This window comes from Magnolia sinica, chromosome 7 (genome assembly GCF_029962835.1).
Source record: "Magnolia sinica isolate HGM2019 chromosome 7, MsV1, whole genome shotgun sequence".
NCBI classification, from domain to species: domain Eukaryota; kingdom Viridiplantae; phylum Streptophyta; class Magnoliopsida; order Magnoliales; family Magnoliaceae; genus Magnolia; species Magnolia sinica.
The window spans coordinates 2,848,076-2,871,519 of NC_080579.1; the positions used below are offsets into that span (position 1 = coordinate 2,848,076).

At 39.9% G+C, this 23,444-nt stretch overlaps 2 protein-coding genes across 9 annotated transcripts in view; one reads left to right on the top strand and one right to left on the bottom strand.

The window, feature by feature from the left end:
• The window catches only part of LOC131250843 (uncharacterized), a 58,947-nt gene that overhangs the window by 10,436 nt on the left and 25,067 nt on the right, over positions 1–23,444 (top strand). For 2 of the 3 annotated variants that reach the window (XM_058251199.1, XM_058251198.1), the window contains exon 4: positions 5–563. The exons of the other annotated variant lie outside the window; for it this stretch is intronic. In XM_058251199.1, the coding sequence (XP_058107182.1) occupies positions 5–339 (335 nt within the window). In that variant the 3' untranslated portion in view covers positions 340–563. Of the gene's footprint in view, positions 1–4; positions 564–23,444 lie in introns of those variants that run through there. 3 annotated transcript variants of the gene reach the window in all.
• On the bottom strand, positions 6,890–10,324 carry LOC131250841 (disease resistance protein RGA2-like). Of its 6 annotated transcripts, none has more exons than XM_058251194.1 (3): positions 9,575–10,324; positions 9,482–9,532; positions 6,891–9,442 (listed from the first exon to the last, which is right to left on the bottom strand). In XM_058251194.1, exons 1-3 carry the CDS (start codon positions 10,217–10,219, stop codon positions 7,007–7,009), a joined length of 3,132 nt encoding a protein of 1,043 aa, XP_058107177.1. In that variant the 5' UTR covers positions 10,220–10,324; the 3' UTR covers positions 6,891–7,006. The 6 variants fall into 6 exon arrangements, with proteins under 6 accessions (XP_058107175.1, XP_058107177.1, XP_058107178.1 ...); XM_058251195.1 differs by having other exon boundaries at positions 9,482–9,506; positions 9,567–10,324; XM_058251192.1 differs by having other exon boundaries at positions 6,890–9,532.

The window sequence follows — 23,444 nt, forward strand, 5'->3', positions numbered from 1 at the left end:
GCAGATGGAGAAAAGACCCAAATGGATACAGATTACAAACCCACACAAGTTTCAGTAAAGAAAAGTAAGAAAAAGAAGGCCAAAAGTGAGGGTGTGGATGGTGTTCCAATGGCAGAGGATAAACTAGCTGAGACTGTGGATGGAGATGCTCTTGATGAGCATGAAACCAAGAAGAAGAAGAAGAAAGAGAAGCGCAAGCCAGTGGATGAGCCAGTTCCCAAAATTTCCAATGGCATGAATGGCTTGGATTATGAACAGAATGGGACTGCTAAAAACGAAGAAAAAGAATTAAGGGTGAAGAGGGTGATGGAAGTGAACTACATACCCCCAGTGAAATGAAGAAGAAAAAGTTGTCGAAAAGCAAGGATGAGTGAGTTTTATATTCTTTTCTTTTTTGGTACCGAGTCTTCTTGAGTTTTGTTTATGTTCTGGGCCTCATTAACCAATGCTTACTCATGGGTCTCATTGTGCAATGCTTGCTCCTTGTTGCGGCCTCAGTTATGCCATATGTATTTTGCCGGAATCTAATGGAATTTTTATAATTTAGTCAATTGTTTATTTCTGTTTTGGTAGAATTGATCCTGTAGTTTCTTAGCTATGTGCTTTTGTCACATTGGTCACCAATCTTTTTATCATGGATGTAGGGGTCGTTTAGCAGGACTAGCATTCTTCAACTTCGTTTGTTAATGCAGATTTATAATCTTGTAAAATCCAGAAATTGTTTGACAACAGACCTTAAAAGAGGGGAGAGTAGTTATTGCAGTTGGAGAGAACTAAAAATCCATGGATTTTACATGCACCTTTTTTTTTCCCCCTTCTAATTTAAAAGGGGCTCCTTTGGGGATCTTCAGTCTTGTTTTTTGAGGGTTCTAAACATGATTTGGATTGAAAATCCTGGGTTCTAATTCCTAACTGCCCAATATCCATGCTACCAAATGATCCTCTTTCTTGAAGGGGGAAAAAAAAAAGGAAAAGGAAAAACTCACTTGGGGCTTGTTTGGATTTATAAAAAGCAGGGGAAAAATTAGTAGTGTTTCTTAGAAACTTATTTCTAGGAAACTGGGAAAGGAAACAATGCTTCCCTTTCCTTGTTCACAAGGTTTTTCTAAAAAGTTTGGACATTTTTCAGTTTGTTGTTTGCAAACAAACATTTTCTAATTTATTTATTCATTTTTCTGAAAGTTAGTCACATGTAGCATTCACAATATATATGATTGTGGCATATGTGTCACGTGTGATATGCTTGAAGTTGTATAGTGGCACGTTGCGCCTGCGTGCGCACATGCACACATATGTAATCACATGTTTATGCAAGGGACTCGAATTCCCGGTAACCCATCATTAGAGAGGTTGCTCGTAACACCGACATGACCCAATGAAAAGGCACCATGCGTCCATATTAGATCTCAGGCGGGTAGTGAAAAAGCACCATATGAAATGACAATATTATCATTTTCAATGTGGGGCCTGCATTTGACACATGCACGTGACTTTGTAATGATATTGTCCAAATTATGTAACTATAACAACAATGTTCATCCCCGATCTATCATAAAAACCATGTCTAGGGGGTTATTGGGACCAAATGGCTTGTTGGCGCACATGACAAGACAATGACCATGTCGATGGCAAGGGAATTAAATCACCCTGGGGTTACATTGAAAAATGTGGCACATATGAGGTTATTAAAAGTGAATAGTGGCACATTTGGATTATAAGACCAAATGACACGATTAAACCCACCATTATCCAAAATCATGAGACAAAATGATGTAGAGGGTTACATTAGCAACTGCAGCACATGAGAGGTTATTAAAGGTGGATGGTTTAACTCTTGAAAAATTTATTTTCCTTCCATCGTAAAAAATAAAATTAAAAAAAAAGGAAAAAAGTTTTTCATAAGGAAGAAAGTGAGAAAATAATTTTATTAATTTTTCAACAAAATAGTAAGTGGAAAATTTTGTTTTCTATAAATTTCTAAAAAAATTGGCTTCACACATGAGGAAAAATTACTTGGATGAAAAAGGGTGCTTTCTTGTCTTTCCTTTCCATGATTCCAAGCAGACATTTGGGCTATATTCATTAGGCATGTGTATGTGGTCGAATTCAGTCAAATAGTTGACATTCCAAAATACAACGACAAAGGAATCTACCAAAAAGAATTTCAAGATTGGAAAATCATAGGCATTGAAATCAATAACACTCAAAGCGGTGCTCAAAAGGATCATCTAAATTCAACAGAAAACATTGAATTCCGTATATGGTGAAGCCCATCTTGTATATGGTTTGGATCATTGAACACATTACTAAATATCATATTATCACATTGTGATCAGAGTTGTATACAAGTTGAACCAAGTCGAGCTTGGCCTAGCTTGGCTCAGCTCAGCCGGGAGGCTACCCCAGCTTGAACGTAGCTCGACTTAGTCCTCGAGCTTGACAGGCCATCTTGGCTCAGTTAGCAGCTTGGGCTAGCCTGATGCAAGTTTTAGCCAAGCTTGAGCTCGATCTTTCGAGCCAAGTTCGAGTTTAGATTTTAAAATTTTTAATATATAGTATATATAATTTATTTAAATATATAAATCTCTATATTAAGTGAACCTGATCCAAGTTGAATCTATTTGAACCGAGTCAAGTTTTGAGCCAAGTCGAGTTGAGCTTGGTGTAGCCCAAATTCAGCTCAAAATTTTTTTGGAGCTCAAAAAATCAGCTGGACTTGGCTCAAACACAATTTCAAGTCGAGTTGAGTTGAGCTTATCCGAGTCGAGTGAGTTAACAGAGCTGATTCGGTTTGCTTACAGCTCTAATTGTGATTCCTCTTGGGATGTATTCAGCACTCAGCCTTCTTAAGTTACAGTGCTCATGGTTGCATTGGGACATTTTGACAGTCCAATCAGTTTCTAAAGTATTTATTTGGTCCGCCACACGTTTCATGGACTGTACATGCAAATATTAATCATTCTGACCAATGACCATTAATATCCAAGGTCTAGATCAGTCTACACAAAAATAAGTTAAATCAACAATTCAATTCAGTTTTTCTTAGGCAATTATAACCATTCTATCTCTGAATTAGAAAAAAGGACGGCTATAAAAAAAGGGCCAAATTAAAGATGGATTGGATCATCTAATCAACCTAACTTTTACATTAGGTGGTCCTCAGGGCGGGCTAACCTATTGAATGGGTTGGATGTGGCTGGGGCATGAACGGTTAGAGTTATGTATTGGGTGAACTCACTTGTAGTCGAATTGGTTCGACCTGCTTGTGTGTCAACCGTCAAAACACGCTGCCAGATAATCAAAATCTCTCTCATATGTAATACATTAAAGCCCCTGCATGTGTACATATGTCTGGAATGAAATTGTCACATGTGTAAAAAATAAATGGACGGTTAAGAGAAAGTGACGGAAGCGGATTGGCTACTCCCCCTGCCACCAGCCCCGTGGCTGATGGTCGGTGCTCTGTGGGCCCCACCATGATGTATGTGTTTCATTCATTCTACTCATCCATTTTTACAGATCATTTTAGGACTTTATACTAAAAATGAAAAGGATATAAATCTCAAGTGGACAACACCACAGGAAAACAATAGTGATTGGATATCCACCATTAAAATCCTCCAAAGGCCTTTATTTGACATCCAATCTTTTGATTAGGTCATACAGGTCCAGATGAAGGGAAAAAAACAAAGATCAGCTTGATCCAAAACTTTTATGGCCCCCAAAAGGTTTTTAATGGTTAACGCTCATTTGACACTGTTTCCTCTAATGTGGTCCAGTTGAGATTGGAATATATCTCATTTTTTTTCTCATACCATAAAATGATCTGGAAAAATATATGGACGGCGTGGATGAAACAATTACATCATGGTGGGGCCCACAGGGCACCGACCGCCAGCCATTGGCTGGTTGCAGGGGGAGTAGCCAATCCGTTTCCGAAAGTGACCGACTTTCCAATATACATGTGCGCGTGTGCGCGTGTGTGGACAGGACCATCGTAAGCTCTATTAATAAAAAAGAAAAAGAAAAAAGTACATAAGATAGAGGGGAGGGGGGCATAGAACCTGACCTCCAAACAGAGAACAAGGTCACACGTTGAACCAACTAAAATACAATCAACATCTGATAAACAGCTGAAAATTAAAAAAACAAACAAAAAAGAAAATGAATAAAAAAGAAGCAGAGTTACAGGGAGAAGCAACACAATTCCTAGATCCAAAAGCAAAAGAAAATCCTATTCACCTTTTATCACCAAAATGTGATTTTTGGGATGTGAGCAATCTTGTCCCGATCTTCTCCTCCATCTCCGTAGCGCTCTGTTAAGAGTGGACATTCATTGATGATCAATTCTTGAAGCATGGTGAGCTGTTGCAACTCCTCATCTGGTAGAGACTCCAACTCCCGACACCAATGGATTTCCAGAGTCTTGAGGGCTTTGAATTGTCCCAACCAACCACAAGGGAACGATTTCAGCTCATTAGGCCCGTGAATAATCAAATGTTTAAGGTTGGGGAGGACGGGTAAGGTCCCTCCCGATGACAACATCCCTTCGTTACTTATTTGTAAAGTCAGCTCCTGGAGGAGCGGTGGAAGGTTGGTTGGCAACTCCTTCAATTTTGGGCATCCATCTATTGTTAATTGGACGGTTTTAATTTAAACTTGTGTACACGGCAGTTGCACGACGTTGGGGTGCATGCGTACGAAGTACCACGCTTCCCTCTAGGTATTAATGCTTGTCAGGTTTACATCGAGAAAATTATCACTGTAAAGGCCACCTTTTATCCAGCGTCTTTTAGGGGCATTGAAAAACTTACCTTGCTAACTTAGACCTTGTACGTACGGACAGAGCCTTTGAGGACGAAAATAACCCGGTCCGTACGTACAATGTGAAAAGCAGTATTTTCGTCCTGAAATGCTCCGTGGAAGGTAAGTTTTGGACTCTTCGTACCAGACGCGGGATAAAAGGTAACTTTTAGGGCCCGTTTGGCCGGGTGGAATGGGAGGGATTGAATGGTATTAGGGTGGATGGCGTTGATTTTTAGGTAATGATGGTGTTGTCAGTGGATTGTCTTGAGATCCATGGGATTGGTATATCCCTATATCTAGTCTGTTTGGCACGCCTGGCCAATCCCGGGATTAAACCTTCCCATCCCTTTCAATCCTTCGAACCAAACACGTCTCAGGCAAATTTGAAAGGAATAGGGTGAATTAGATGGGATTTAAAGGTAATGATAGTGTTGTTAGTGGATTGTCTTAAGATCCATGGGATTGGGATCAGATCAAGGACTCTCTTTGGCACGCCAGGCCAATCCTGGGATTTGACTTTCAATCCCTCCAATACTATCCAATCCCTTCCAATCCGACCGGCCAAACGGGCCCTTACAGTGATAATTTTGATGGCTCCAGTCAATCACAATGCTATGTTTCGCTGTGCGGCGCCACGAGACTCGTACCTCGTAATTCCAATCCAACACCTGTTCACCTCAGTGCGTAAAACACCTGAGCTGTATGTGGCCCACCATGTTGTTTTTTGTGGAATCCACTCCGTCCATCAGGTAATCTCCTCGATGGTAAGTTCTGCTGCCAAAAATCAGCCAGATCATCAACTTATATGGGCCATACCACAGGTAACAATGTGATGGGATGCCAACCATAGGTTTGTATGTGGGGTCACCATGGTGCGTATCTTTCATCAAACCCGTTCATCAGGTGACCGAAGAGAGAATACAAAAGTCATCCTAATCCAAAACATAGGTGGGCCACACCTCGGGGTTAGAAAATACGGGACCTCACCTGATAAACGGAGTGGATTTGACATATACATCATGGTGGGACCCACAGAACTAGGGTATTTCACATTATGGATACAAGAGGTTTTATAATCTTATAGACGATTCTCGGCCACATCAATCGTACTGCGAGAAATCAATGTGCCACATGGTAATCAGGACCATTGTTCTGTGGGCCATATATAAAGATTAGGATGATCGGACTATGGGACCCATCCGATTGATGAATACGAAAAATGGATGGTCAACACAAAGTGGATAAAAAAAAAATCAGCTCGACCTGGCTCAAACACAATTTCAAGTCGAGTCGAGTTGAGTTGAGCTTCTCCGAGTCAAGTCAGCGAGTTAACGGAGCTGATTTGGTTTGCTTACAGTTCTAATTGTGATTCCTCTTGGATGTATTGGTGCCAAAAAACTTTTATGAGAAATGCTTCAGCACTTAGCCCTCTTTAAGTTACAGTTCCTGGTTGCATTGGGAAACTTTGACAGTCCAATCCAGTTTTAGAGTATTTATTTGGTCCATCACACGATTTCATGGGATGGGGATGCAAATATCACACCAATGTGGCAAACGTTGATCATTGGACCAATGACCTTTAATATCCAAGGTCTAGATCAGTCTACACAAAAATAAATCAAATCAACAATTCAATTCACTTTTTCTTAGGCAATTATAACCATTCCATCCCTGAATTAGAAAAAAAAAAGGACGGATTGGATCATCTAATCAACTTGATTTTTATATCAAGTCAGTCTTCACGACAGGCTAACCTATTGAATGGGTTGGATGTGGCTGGGGCATGAAAGGTTGGAGTTATGTATTGTAGTCGAATTGTAACACGTGTACAAAATAAATGGACGGTTAAGAGAAAGTGACCAACTATCAAATAAACATGTGCGCGTGTGTACGTGTGTGAAGGTGGACGGGATCATAAGCTTTATTAATAAAAAAAGAAAAAAGTACATAAGATAAGATAGAGGGGAGGGGGGCATAGAACCTGACCTCCAAAACAGAGAACAATGTCACACGTTGAACCAACTAAAATACAATCAACATCTGATAAACAGCTTGATTTTTTTTTTAATTTTTTAATTTTTATTTTTATTTTTAAAAAAAAAACAAACAAAAAAGAAAATGAATAAAAAAAGAAGAGTTACAGGGAGAAGCAATACAATTCCTATAAACAAAAGCAAAAGAAAATCCTATGCACCTTTTACTAATAAATTATTTTATCGGGGATTTGAGCAATCTTGTGCCGATCTTCTCCTTCGTCTCCGTAGCGCTCTTTTAAGAGTGGACAATACTGGATGATCAATTCTTGAAGCATGGTGAGCTGTTGCAATTCCTCATCTGGTAGAGACTCCAACTCCCGACACCAATGGATTTCCAGAGTCTTGAGGGCTTTGAATTGTCCCAACCAACCACAAGGGAACGATTTCAGCTCATCACTCCTCCAAATAATCAAATGTTTAAGGTTGGGGAGGACGGGTAAGGTCCCTCCCAATGACAACATCCCTTCGTTACTTATTTGTAAACTCAGCTTCTGGAGGAGCGGTGGAAGGTTGGTTGGCAACTCCTTCAATTTTGGGCACCATTTTACTTCTAATTGGAGGAGAGATGGCATAACCTCTCCAACTCCACCTCTCAATTCCCACTCCTCCCAATTTGGCATGTTTATGAAGACAAGGGTCTCCAACTTGGGGAATGAGACAACACATCCACTTCCGTCATTGTTATCAACCCCACTAAACTCAACACCCACCTTTCTCACCTCTCTCATGCCCTCAATTTCAAGGTATTTAAGGGACGGTAATTTCCCAAAACCTGGCAATTGTATACACTCCCAACAACACGAGAGTGTCATCCTGACTAGATGGGAGAACACCGGATCCTCTATCCACTTGGGAAGCGTAGAACCTCCGTAATACTGTATTGCCAACTCTTTCAAATTTGTGTGGGGCTGGAGAAATTCAAGCACGTCCTCTATTTTCTTCACCTCTTCATCCAACAGCTCATCATAGTCTTTCTTGTAGTTGAAGGATAGAGTATGAAGGTGCTGCTTCTTATTCAGTTCTGCCTCTCTAGCTTCGTCCCTGCTCCTGTTTTTGTCCAAGCCGGTAATCAGAAGACTTCCTTGAAGATGATTGAGGTGTTTCAGTTCTCCACATTTACATCCTTCGTTGCCACCCCCAACAATGAACTTTGAAACCGTCCGAAGGCTACTTAGTCTCCCTATACCCTGCGGTAAGTACTCCAGCATGTCGGTGCCTTCTAATTCTAGATGCTTCAGGCTGATCAGTTTCTTCATCCCTCTAGGCAGTTTTCTTAGCTTATCACAATAATTGAGTCTCAATGTTTGTAAATTTAGGCAATTACACACCTCCTCTGGCAACTCTTCTATGCCTGTCCATGACAAATCAAGAAATCTCAAGTGTTTCAAATGTCCCACCGTTGGAGACAATTTCTCAATGCTGGTATAACTCAAGTCCAATGCCCTAAGGCGTCTCCAATGATGGAATGACATTCTTGGCACCATGGAGATTGTTGACTCAAGGAACAACGTCCGCAGCTTGTGGGCCTTATACAAGGTGGCCGAAATGTAAGCCACTTCATCAGCTTCATTAACAGTTTCATCATTGGATAATAAAGAATGGCGGACGTTGTTGAAGTTTAATGAGGCTTTCTTTCCGATATGCACCAGTGAAAAGTCACTTCCTGCAACAGATTGTGCAAGATCATGAACTAAATCATGCATTTTGCACTGGCGTATGTTACCGTCATCATCGGGTTCTGCATCTTGGAGCAATGACCGTCTTAATAAATCATTAAAATACAGCCCACCACTTTTCTCCATATCGCTACTTAAGTCAGAGCCGATGAAACCTTGTGCTACCCATAACTTGACCATCATATCCTTCTCTATAACGAAACCTTTTGGGAAAATAGAGAAATATGAGAAGCACTCCTTCAAAACAGGAGATAAGTCATGGTAGCTTAGTAACAAAGCCGGTAAAACACCTCCCAGGACATCACCTGAGTTCCAAATCTCGTCTCTCAGCACAAGCTCCCATTCCTCTCTCGTGCTTCTAGAGCACATGGCACTCCCTATTGTCTTGGCTGCAAGAGGCACCCCTCCACACTTGTTTACAATTTCCCTTCCAATCGTTTCCAACGCCAAACGCTCTTCTGCATTCCGATGCTCGAACGCTTTACGTCTGAACACCAACCAGCAATCATCATCTGATAAGGCAGCCAGATTGTGTGTGTGAGCCGTTCCCATCGCAAAAGCAACCTTTTCATTGCGAGTGGTTATGATGATTCGACTTCCTAATGCAGCATCTTGGAAGGGAAGTCTCAGTTTGTCCCACTTCTCACTATCGTCACTCCAAATGTCATCAAGTACAAGCAAGAATCGCTTTGCACGCAACATTTCACGGAGGTGAGTTTGCAGTTCATTCAAGTTTAAATTTCCACCCTTAAACTTAGTGTCTGCAGATTTTATAATTGATTCTGTAATCCGTTTCACATCAAAATCTTGTGAAACATACACCCACATCCTCGGGTGGAAATGCCCCTTAACTTTCTCATCGTTGTATGTGAGCTGAGCAAGGGTGGTCTTCCCCAACCCTCCCATTCCAACGATAGAAATGACCAAGGGCACATTTACCTCTCCACGACTCCCCCCCAACAACAAGGGCACCTCCTTTACCTCTCCACTACTCTCACCCACCAACAAGGGCACCTCCTTTACCTCTCCACTACTCTCCCCCACCAACAAAGGCACCTCCTTTACCTCTCCACTACTCTCACCCACCAACAAGGGCACCTCCTTTACCTCTCCACTACTCCCCCCCAGCAACGAGTCTACGATTACTTTTTTTTCATCTCCTCTCCCAACAATGAACAGCTGGTCAGGTAGGGAGCTTGTCTCTCGATCTCTCATCTCACGCTGCCTAACTTCACTATCCATTCTCTCCCTCTCTGCACAATATACTATAAGACCCAATCGGCTCTTCTCTTTTTCAATAGAATCTAATCTACCCCTCACCTCCTTTATCCTACTCCCAATTTTGTGGCGTAACACGACATGATTGAAGCAGTTAACAGACGACAGGAAGCTTCTTACCTTCTTCTTGCTGAAACAGGATCCACTATCTTCATCAGGTGCTTGTGATTTGAGATCTTCCGTAATCCATTCATCTAGTATGTCATCCACATCGTAGGCCACATCTTTGACATTCTCTAACCAGATCGTCACTGCTTTGTCCTTCACACGTCGAGACTCAGCATCTTCAAGCACAGCTTGAATCAAGGCGAAAGTTCTGGAAAGCTTTTCGATCTCATTGGTGACACCCACCAACAAAGCCACCTCATCTCGGAGGACGGTATTCAACTTCTCCACTGCCAGGGAGACGACTGAATCCACCATGATTTCTTTATCCTTGTTTTGGTATGTAGATGGGAAGAAGGGAGGAATTTGAGTTCAAATAGGTTTAGAAATAGGAAATGGGAAGTACTCTTTGAAGACACGGAATATAGAGAGAGATGCAAATGTAGAGAAGGAAAGAAGAGGAGATGGAAAGATGCAAATGTAGAGAATGAGGCTAGCTCTAAATTAAGGCATGCTATGGCTTACCAACCAAAAATCAGGCAAATCCAGGCATCCATGAATAAATCATAGTACACTCCTTCAAGAGCTGCTAGTAAAGTGCTAAATTGTAAGGGACCCACAAATGGAGAAAGATGCGTAAATGATGGAATAAAAGAGGCATCCAAAGCTACTTTTTTCCAAAGATATCCGACACATGGAATCTCGTGACTCACAGACCACTCAAAATTCAAAAATCAACTTCATGAATTCACACTGATGGGCCCACCATCGATGTGCTTGTTAAGAGAGGAAGCTGATTGCGTACGGAGTAAAATCTGTGGGACCCACCGTGATATATGTATTTTATCCCCTCCGTCCATCCGTTTTAACAGATAATTTTATTGCATGAGCTCAAAAATAAAGTATTTAAAAAGCTCAAGTGGACCACACCAAAGTGAAGTACAATCCGTGGGACCCATGTAACTTTGATCTCCTTTGAACCGTTCGTACAACTCGGAGCTCGAGAAGCGTCAGCGCTTGTCGTCGCACGACACGTACCTGCAGCTGCTATATAGCTGGTATGTGGAAATATGCGTATGTAATTTGATAGAAGGGAAACGGATTGGCTACTCCCCTTGCAACCAGCCAATGGCTGGTGGTCGGTGCTCTGTGGGCCCCACCATGATGTATATGTTTCATCAATGCCGTCCATCTAATTTTTTAGATCATTTTATGGTATTATACATAAAATGAGGTATATCACAAGGACCACATTATAGGAAATAGTGTTGAATGAATGTCAACCATTAAAAACTTTTTGGGGCCCATAAAAGTATTGGATCAAGCTGATCTTTGTTTTTTCCCTTCATCTGGGTCTTTATGACCTAATCAACAGATTGAATGTGAAATAAACAGTACAGTAGGCCTTAATAGGATTTAAATGATGGATATCCAATCACTGTTGTTTTCATGTGGTGTGGTTCATCTGAGATTTCTATCCCTCTAATTTTTGGTATAAAGATCTAAAATCATCTTGAAAAATGGATGAACGGAATGGATAAAATCATGGTGGGGCCCACAGATCACCAACCACTAGCCATGGGGCTGGTGTCAGGGACAGTGTTGAATGAATGTCAACCATTAAAAACTTTTTGGGGCCCATAAAAGTATTGGATCAAGCTGATCTTTGTTTTTTCCCTTCATCTGGGTCTTTATGACCTAATCAACAGATTGAATGTGAAATAAACAGTACAGTAGGCCTTAATAGGATTTAAATGATGGATATCCAATCACTGTTGTTTTCATGTGGTGTGGTTCATCTGAGATTTCTATCCCTCTAATTTTTGGTATAAAGATCTAAAATCATCTTGAAAAATGGATGAACGGAATGGATAAAATCATGGTGGGACGGTATTCAACTTCTCCACTGCCAGGGAGACGATTGAATCCACCATGATTTCTTTATCCTTGTTTTGGTATGTAGATGGGAAGAAGGGAGGAATTTGAGTTCAAATAGTTATAGAAATAGGAAATGGGAAGTACTCTGAAGATATGGAATAGAGAGAGAGAGATGCAAATGTAGAGAAGGAAAGAAGAGGAGATGGAAAGATGCAAATGTAGAGAATGAGGTTAGCTCTAAATTAAGGCATGCTATGGCGTACCAACCAAAAATCAGGCAAATCCAGGCATCCAATTAGCACCTTATAAAATTGACGGTTCAGATTGTTTGCACATAAATAAGTCCAACTAACAATCTGAACCATCCGTTTGCTAGAGACTATAATGGATGGTTTATTATTTTAAAGCACTCCTTTTATCAGCCAATCCCATCCATTCCATCCACGGCTTAGAAAATAAACAGCTTTGTAAGAGAAGGAAAACTTATGGAATGCTTCAGCCTTCCTCTCAGTGTCAAGTTTAATTGTAGCCTTTAAAACTATGTTCCAGATCCAGTGAACGGTTCAGATTAATAAATTTGAATCTCCAAATATCTCAATTCTGACATTCATGAATAAATCATAGTACACTAATTCAAGAGCTGCCAGTAGAGTGATAAAATGTAATGGGACCCATCAGAGAAGAAAGATGCGTATATGATGTGATAGAAGAGGCATCCAATGCTACTTTTTTCCAAAGATATCCGACACATGGAATCTCGTGACTCACATAGCACTCAAAAATCAACTCCACGCATTTACACTGGCAGGCCCACCATCAATGTGCATGTCAAGGGAGTTTATACCTGATGTGTGATCATGTTGGCCTACCAAAGCCTGAAAACGGACGGTTGAAACTAAGATTTATAATCGATCTACTAGATTTTCATATGTTACTTTCGTCATGTTGCATTTGCACAGCCTCCATTAGATTAATGCCACCGGTTTGCCGAGACTGGTCTCAGTGGGCACCTTGTTAGTGTTTCATGGAGAATCGGACCTTTTCCCTATGCAACATTCGAGAATTATCAATCTGGACCGTCCATAAGGTCACAACACTGTATATAGTCCTCTATAAAAATTCACAACCATCAAAGCAGCCTTCTCTTTCCTATCAATGACATGCAAAATGGACGATTATGATCATATACAATTAAAGAAAGTCGAGCAATCAGGGTGAAAAATCCATTCAACAGAGTCTACTTCAGCTAAAGTCCAATGTTTCAAAGGTAGGGATCCACCAAGTATTGTGGATCGGCCTGTAAATATTATATGGACCGGATGCCATGAAAAACATTATCTTGGGCCACACACATCTCATTGTATGTTAACCTACAAAGATTTGTTGTCACGCCTCAAAATTCGTGTATAGAGCGTGCATGCTCCTCCCTGAGTTTTAGTGTGTAACTCATGTACAAAATGTACTAGCTTCGAGCGATTTAATCATATGTGAAAATTATATTCATGCTAAATTCCACCTAATTTCATCGAATTCCAGCCACGTATACATTACACTTATGACTAATTAACCAGGTATATATAAATCTTCATGGCTATTAAAATAACATGAATCTTAAACATCGTTCATTTATTATAACGTCATATTATAAATATGTTTATTCCAGACTCATATTCTCTCAATTAAATAAATTCAAATAATTTTTTAAAATCTCATAATCAATATCAATATGCATTATACGGCAATCAAACTATCCTAGCAACTAAATTAGAAATTCGGAAATGGTCTAATGTTGCCAGTTCGTCTTCCACATTTCACATGGATCGTGTTTAAGAGCAGTGGCTTCTTCCGGTTCCTATACCACATGATTATGTACTAACAGCTCATCTGTATAGTTTTTTTTTATCAATAAAAAGGTAAGCTTGTCAAGCTTAGTGAAATAACCCAACATAATTTATAATCATAGCAATTAAAATAATAAAAAGTACTAAATGCAAAAATGTATGCACGATGATATGAATGCAAACGGTGTATGAATGCATCAAATGGGATACTCGTCCATCTACTTCGGTTGGAGATCGTCAACCCACATTCACCTGTTCGGTAGGCTTTCAACTTTCGGTAGGATAAGACATAGCCCGTATCTGGTAATGCTCTAATAGGATCGACTTTTCTTCCAGGGATGGCTTCCAAGATCAACAATGCAATGTGTTTGTTTGATGGATGATGTGTTAATGCATTATTTTCATCACTGTCATAATTACTTGTCTTATTCAGAACATTTATATATGAATTTAACGTACAATTATCATAATTTATACAATTTGGCATAGATAACAAGTGATTTACCGTAACATGCATTCACAGTAGTTAAATCAACAACATTATGACAAAACACTCCAATAAGTATATTAATCAATTAAATTATTACAAACAATTTATTTTAATTCCAATGAATCGTGAGACACGTTAGGTTATTCACATGATTCTAATAGTGTAGAATCAACAAGGTAATCAGACTGTTTTAAATTCAGAAATCCTATCAACAACATTTTATTCATCGATTACATTACACGGTGGGGCCCACCTTTAATAAACATCCTAGGTGGCCAAACCCTACATGACTAAATAATTGAAATTTCTGTATATTATATAATATGTTTATTAAATTATATATATATATATATATATATATATATATATATATATATATTTTAAGATTCTAAAATTGAATAGCAAATGATCAATCGGGGTGGCGTACCAGATGATTGGATCATTTAAATTCTTGAGGTCTTGACATATTTTGTCTGTAAACATTGGATGAATGGTGTATTTGTAACCTCACATACACCAATAGCCCATCTCGACTTTCTACGCCAAGTGATACCAACACGTACGCATAAATCCTTATTAAATACTTCTAGATCTGACTAGTGTAGCCCATCCAATGGTTAGATTGATCTGAAAGTTATGGTACTTCTATATTTTGGCCTTAGGGATTGCATGATACATACCGATCTAATTAGATTCGACCGGATGCACACCAATCAATTTTTATGATAAGAAACTTCACATTGAATTTTAAACTTTTATCATCTTTACATCATATATATCCACAGATCCATGTAATGAACGTATGATTGACCCACACCGTTCATTACATAGATCGAATCAAATTATATTAAATGCACACAAAAAATTAATGAAAGAATGGACAATAAACTTACTGGATCTAAGCTCTCCAAAATCCTCTTTCGCCCTTTCTTAATTGTCATAGGGTGACTTTTTATTAATATCTAAGTTGAAATAAAACTTCTGTTACGACAGACTCCTTAAAAAATTAAGAAAGGCTCATTTGAGGGATTGAGAGATACATGAAAGGTTAGAGTTATATATAAGTAAAGGCTCATTTGAGGATTGAAAAATACAGGAGGATTACAGTTATATATAATGAAAAAGATTAGGAATAGAGATAAGATAGGAGATAAGATAAAGATAAAATAAAGATGATATAAATAAGATATGAGATAAGATAAAGATAATATAGAGATAATTTTTTTCATTACCATTACAATGACCCTTCTATATATTTTACCTTACGGATAATATGATTTACCTTATGGATAATATGATCCATATAAATCTAATTTGATTCGACCAGCTGAGTTGGAGTGAACTATTTTTCCTACACCATCCTTAAAAAGAAAAGCTCATTTGAGATATTGAGAGATACGGGGAGAGTTAGAGATATATGTAGAGGGCACTGATGTATATGCTTTATGCATGCCGTCCATTAATTTTTCTGGATCATTTTAGGCCATTGCCTCTAAATTAAAGCACATCTAAAGATTAAGTGTACCATGATATAGGAAATAGTGAGTAGTGAACATCTACAGTTGAAATTTTCTCAGGGGCACAAAAGTTTTGGATCAAGCATATATATATATATATATATATTTTCATTCATCTAGGTCTGTTTGACCTTATGAACAGGTTGGATGACAAATCAATATCACTGTGGTAGGCCCAAGAAAGGTTTCAATAGAGGATGTCATTATTCCCACTGTTTCCTGTGGTGTGATCTACTTAAGATTTGGATACGTTTAAATTTTGGCCCCATGCCCTAAAACGAGCTATAAAAACAGATGGACAACATGGATAAAACAAATACATCAGGACCCCACAGAATTCTTACAGCGTATAGTTCTACGGCATGGGGTTCACCACGCAATCGAGGTCCGTTACGTTACGGTTCACATGCAATGCAAATTGCATGAGGAATCTAAGGGCCTGTTTGTTAAATCTGAAGTTTGAAGTTTGAATCTTAAGTCCGAATCCGAAGCCTGAATCTAAAGTCAGAAAACTAGCAGTGAATCCAGGGCAACCAGTTTGTTAACTTACATCTGAAATATTTGAAATATGATAATTTGACATATTTTCTATCATTAAAATTTTCATAGATTCCTATGAAATGTTTATTTGCTATCTAACCCATTGATATGGTAAAAAACGACTCCGATCAAGAGACCACATAAATATCATGTTAATCCAAATCTTTTGTAACCCATACAAATCTTTTAATGTACGTGTTTTATCCATGCCATTGTTGAGGGTCAAATATTGCATATCAGACCCCAGTAATTACCTAATGTTATGAATATGATACTATTTAACGACCTGGTTTAATCATGTTTATGTTGCAAGGTGGATTTATAAGCGTAGACTGAAAAAGATGCTAAATACATAGAATTGACACTCCAGAATCACCAAGGCAAGGGACGGATTCCAGGGGACTGAGATCGAAGAATTTAAATGCCAGAGATCTGAGACAATCATGCCACGTATGTTAAACGGGCCCAAAAATCGTCCAGAATGCGAGATCACAGGGTTCCTACCATCCGTTCAGTTCAAAACTTCATATATAGTCTGAGGACCATAAATTAACCATACACGTAAAATTTTATCCATTGGATCCTTATGGAAATGGCCCGACGGACATACTATCCAATGAATCTTTGATTTAGGGCCCATATGATACCTGGATATGCTTCGGTTTTGGTCTCAAACGTTTAAATGAGATGAGAAAATAGATGAACGGAACGGATTCCAAAGATACATAACAATGGACCCCACATGTACATTGCATGTACATAGGGTACACGAGCACAAGAGATGCACTGGATGAAGAATCGGGTCAAACGGAGGCTTGACCGAGCCTTCCTTTAAAAACGAAAATTTCTGTTTTCACCAGCGTCTGCACGACCGGATGCTGGGACATGTAGTGGGCCCTCGCTGTTCATCACAAGGATAATCAGGACCGTTCATTCGGTTCAGGAGGTGTCCAAGATCCTCTCCAAGATCTCCTTATGGTCCCATACATGCACACCTAAACGGATTGTAATCAAACGTAGGACAGACGGCTGAATGGAAAATCCGTGAGCCACACCAAATTTGAGTTGTACCGAGACGTTTCCAACTGGTTTTTCGAGAGGATTACAATGGACAGTGTGGATTTCCCAACCGACCTCAATCATGGACCCCACCAATCAATCAGCATAAGCTCTGTTACGCACGCCCTATTTCAGTGTCCGAAACCGACCGATTTTGGGGTTATTGTACACCTATAGTGATGATAGGACGGTCGATCTGGACCGTCCATCGTGTAGGACTGTCCAAAACTCCCCAAGGGACATTTTTCTTTTGGACAGAATCAAAGGAAAGTGGGCAATTTTCGGCTCGTTTTCTTGGCTACGTAAACAGGATTTACACAAGGAAATTCTTGGCTGCGTAAAAGGTTTTTTTTGTTCGACTTCCACTGCTACAGTTGTCCACCGACTCCAGCAATCACTCCCAGCCGACCAACCTTGCTGGTTCTATATAAAGGAGAGGAGAAAAGAAGAAAAGGGGATCCAAGCTGGGACGTGAAGCATAAGAGAGAGATTAGAGTTTTTTTTTTTTTTTTTTTGTTTTAGTTTTTTTTTTCTGTCTTTTCTTTTAAGAAGTAGTTAATCATACCTGTGGTTAGCTAACCGCCTAGCTAGGGCTAAGAGGTGAAGCTTGTGGCATGATGGGTAGTATTCTACTGCTTGATTTATGTTATATGAACTGATTTTGAGTATAGTTTGATTATAAGGAGTGTTTTCAGTTTTTAATGATTTGTTGTGACTTAAATTACAATGGATCTGCGATAGCTTGAGCATGTTCTAAGCATTATAGGGTTTGTGAATTTGGGAACCCTGTTGTTCACCATCGTCTCCTGGGCATGGTTGGATGACGGAATCCTTCCTAACATTCACACATCCCTTAGATTGGATATGGATTGGTTTAATTCTGTTGTTTGCTTTGTCTCATGGGCATGGTTTTGTGATGGAATCCATTCTAATTTACATTCGTCTTTTCTCTTGAAAACTAGATTAAAAGAAGTTCAGATTTGATTTTCATGGTATATATTCCAACTGGATGAAGATGGGACTCGAAGTCCAGTTGAGTTCTTGAATCAAGCGTAGATCTCCCTGATCTCTACAAGTGGATCCTTGGCACCCTAGTTTCCTACCTTTGATTTTTATAATTTCTAGATTAATACTTTCACCATTATTCCATCATATTCACTTGGTTCAGATTTCATCTTAGTCTAGTTCTAGTTCTACTTAATTTCATATTACGTATAGGTATCAGTCCCTTGGGATTCGACCTCGGTCTCACCGAGTTTATTACTACATCACAACCCTATACTTGGGGAGTGAACAAGTTTTTGGCGATCCATTCATTTTTCCAAATCATTTGAAGGAATGATCCCAAAAATGAGTATGATGCAAATCTCATGTGACACTGAACTTCCATGGCCCGTTAATGGATAATCACCACCGTTTCCTATGCTATGGTCCACTTGATAATTGGATTTGCTTCATTTTTTTTATAATGCCCTAAAATGAGCTTTCAATATGGACGAATGGTGTAGATGTAGTCATATACATCATAGTGGGCCCCACAGTCAGGGTCCCACCCACTTGGTTGGATCAGGGGTCTCACCTAATCTGCTCCCCAGTCTAGAATTGCATGCTACACCCACCAACCAGAAGCGGATTAGCTGGTGTACCACACCGTGGATCGGGCTGGTGGGTTGACATCAGGAAATTCCATGGGTCCCATCATAAGGTATGTGTTATATCCCAACTATCCTTCCATTTGGAGAGCTCATCCTAAGCTTGAACTGAAAAGTAAGACAGATCCAATGATCAAGTGGACCATACTGTAAAAAGTTGTGGGAGATTGAACGTCTACCATTGTAACCCAGAAGTTTTGGATCAGTATGATATTTGTTTTTATTCTTCTTCCAGGTCTTTGTGACCTCATGAATAGATTCGATGGAAAACAAACGCTATGGTGAGCTCTACAAATGTTTTAATCGTGAGACTTATTGTCCCACTGCTATTTCTGGTGTGGTCCATTTAACATTTGGATACCAATAATTTTTGATACCACTCTCTAAAATGATCTCACAAAATTGATGAAAGGTGTGGATATAATACATACATCATTTTGGGTCCATAAAACTTTGATATCCTTTTGAATGTTTGTATAACTGGGAGCTCGAGAAAAGGCAGCGCAGCCCTGGAATCGCAGGACACGTAGCCACACCAAGTACACTAGCCACTCTGTTTCCACCTGAATCGAGCTAGAGACGGGTGGTCCAATAAAGGAGCTTTGTGGGTATACCGTTATGGATATATATTTTATCCACACCGCTAATCTATTTTTTTCATATCACTTTGGAAATTAACACAAAAAACAAGGCAGATTTAAGGCTAAAGTGGACCACACTACAAGAAACTATGGGAATTAGGTGCCTACCATTGAAAACTTCTTGAGGCCACGTAAGGCTCTGATCAAGCTAATTTTTGTGTTTTCTCTTAATACAGATCTGTGTGACCTTATGAAGAGGTTAGATGACAAATGAGCTTCATGGTAGACTTCAAGAAGGTTTTAACGTTTGTCGTTTTATTCCCACAACTTTATGTGGTATGGTTGACTCGAGCGTTGGTTGTGCCTATTTTTCAGGATTATGCTCTAAAATGATATAAAAAAGTTGATGGACAGTGTGGATCTAACACATAAATCTTGGTGGGCCTAGAGAAGTGCGGTGCATTAAAAGTTGGGTTGTGTACTATGTAAAGAAGAAAATCTCTCTTGCTGAGGTTAATATTGGAATTTTTTAAAGACTTGGTGGAGCGCATTCTGGATTCACCGTTAAGATCTTGTAACGCCCTGAAAATCGGGGGTCGTGCATACACTCGACTCCCGAGTTCCCGGGTCACTTATAACCAGTTTCTTTAATATGCGCTTAAATCAAGTTTAAATATGCAGCCTGAAATTTCCTTGAACATGAATCACAACCACACAAGTCTACTGAAAAGGAAGAGATCTAGTATATATATACAGGTTTAAAACATAAATGGGTCGTACAAGGCGTTGCCCGACCAAAAACCGCAAAAGAATAATACGTCCAAAAGAATAAAACTGAGCCCACTGCTCAGCGATCTAAATCCTGCCTATCAAGCCGATGGAGAACCGCCCATCAGCTGGAAGTAAGACAGCTCCTCCTCCTCGTCTAAGCTCGTGCCGCTAGGCTCCTCATACTCCTCGTCACCTGCAATTACGGGAGAGTCTGGTTAGTATTTTAAAACACCGTCCCAGAGTGGGAGTGAGTGATCAACTCAGTGGGTGCTATTAGTCTTAAGTCGTAACAAACATCAATTATATTATGAATTTAATGAAAGACAATAATTTAAAAACACCTAATTAATCTTGTTAATGCATATGCATGATAGATGATATGATGCATGCCCTCACCTCAACACTCCCTCAAGCGACTCCGTCTAACGATCGCGTATGACCAACACTCTCTCAGAGTGACCTCGACTGCCGAGTCACCAACCTAGCTAGTGAGATGCAATAATAATGTTAGTCAAGTTCTTAATTAATTCCATTCATCTAGCAGGTTAGGGAAACTGATACACCCCACGTATCAATGCCCTGAACTAGTTGAGAGGCCAAGGCCCCCAATGTGTGAGGCCAAAACCCCACGATCCTTGATCCCGTCGGGTTCCCCATCCCCGACTTCAAGCACATGGGGAGTGCTGAGAGAAAGGGATCACTCGCGGTCACTACGGGGAGGCACATCACCCCAACATAGGCCGACAGCTAGGACACAGTGTCCCATTCCACCATGCCCGGCTCACGAGACGGTGGATCGATTTTAATTTGGTTATTGGTAGGCTGCAACGATTGCAGGGTGTTCCAGGTTCCATATATATGTAAGCAAACAAGGTTAACAAACAAGTTAGTCAGCCAGTAGACTAGACCGCACGAGTCCAGGAAAGTACATGGCGGAACGGCATCGGGTGCAAGCGACCCATGTAGCCTAACTACTATCGCCCGCACGCACTCACCCAAATCCATGGGTTTAGCCTCGAGACGGTCCTACTAACGGGGCCACCTTCGCTCTCCTCATATTCCTGACCAACCCAAGGGTGGGGTGGTGACTCATAACATGCCAACTATCAATGAATCATCTAGCATACACAACACATGTTCTCATACTTCTCAACATATAATTCAGATTCCCCTAGCAAACAAAGCTACTAATATCATAAACAAGGTGTGTGTGTGTGTTGTGTGGATTGGTAGGAAGTTAAGCAATTCCTACATCTTAAGGAATCATATGCACCAGAGTAATGAATCATACATACTATGAAGCAACACCATATGGGAAAATCAAATAAGACATGAGCATGTAATCATCCATACACAAATCATATGAGAGATAAGAACAACATCATATAAGAACCAAATATGACAAGTATATGCAATCATCCATTGGAATCAAACCATAGGAAAGGCAACAACATTCCATAACTATTTCATGTGAATCGATAAGATCAAAGGTAGAGTCTTTTCTAGGTTTGTCTAGATTCTCCAAATGTATCATTTAAGCAATCAAAATCATTAGACTCATATCATAATTGGTGCTAGGCCACCTAAGAGTAATACTCCGCACCTATAGATCGTTGAAGACTTGGAAAACGACCTAGGAATGAGGAATTTGGGGTCGATCGACTGGAATCCCTAAAGCAACCACTTGCATGTTAGAACTCCAAGCCAATCCCTTCTCAACACATGGGTTTCAAGAAAAGGGATGAGGGATCTTACCTAGATGATTAACGGAGCGATTCCTGTGGTTGTGGTGTAGGAATTTTCTTGGAGAAGGGGTAGAGAGTTGCAAGGTTGAGCTTCCTTGGGCCCCACCATCAACAACACCCTCCTTCACTCTCTTCTTCCTCTCTCTTTCTCCTCATTCTCTTCTCCTCATTCTCTCTTCTCTCTCTTTTAGGGCAAAATCGTATGGGGAGAGGGGGTGCCCAAATGAGACCCTTTTATAATGCCAGATTTGGTGGAAATGGCCCCAAGTGTTGGGTTTTTACTAAACTAGACCTATAGGAGGGTCTTTCTGAGCTCTAGGGACCACTATGGGGTGTACATATTGATATACATTGTACGATAGTTAACCCTAATGATGATCTATGTATGAACATGATCGGCCTACCATTTAGATGCGCCGATCGACAGATATGATTAGAAGTCTGTTCAACGGTCACCGATGGTTGATCGGGGCCACGACTATACGGATATGAGCAGGGAAATATCCTTACTCCATGTGTGAAGTTTGGTCGTAAACCGACGGTCCAAAATCCTCAACTTTGCATAAGAGTGGATGACTTAATTCACTTAAGTTCTAGCTCCTTTCTTTAGGGTATTTGCGCTTCTCATGCACTCGTCCTTCGGCTCAAGTTGAGCGGTTCTGGACACTACCTAGGTCCGACTCCCACGATGGACGTCGAGCCCAGTAAGACGGACATTATTCTATAGTTTTGGAACTAGTGGCCCACCAACGAGCGGTCTAGAGCTTATTCGGAGAATCGGGGTATTTCTGGAATGAATTTGGTAGTGAGATTTCTCGTGGGTAATGATTAGGGTTTTGATTAACTATGTTAATAGTGTGACCCATTTATAACTAGTGAAAGTGGAGATTTGGTCATGATTACTCTGAACCATTGGTTTTAGGCTAAATGAGTAATATGGTTGATTTGGTCTATTAGTCAAGATCTGGGCTTTATTTGATTCAGCCCCGGTTAGATCTTTAATTTAGTCATGATTGTCTTGATTAGTTAGCGATGGGTCGGTTAGATTTGGGTCTTATGTAAGTAAATCACGGGGCTACACCTGATGTTCAAGTGATCGAGCGGATTCATTATCTTCCTACGGCTGATTATTCGGACTTGTGTAGTTTTTTTACTGGTACCAATTCTGTATAAACTAACATTGAGTACTAATGGTCATTAAGTTGTATTATAAGTTAATAAATAAATAAAAAATTTTAAAGGATTTTTGGAAATCCAAAACAGTGAAAGTCTAGGATGTTACAATCTTCTTCGTCGAAAAAATTCAGCATAAAATTAGGGAGCGCTTTCCATGTTCGGTGATAACAAACACCACTAAACACGGAGTGCTTTTCAAATTCTGTATTAAGTAAAAAATTTCATAACATGCCCTCATTACAAGAAAACCACCTGTAAAGCCTTTGCCAACGGTTAGGTAAGTGCCGATAAAG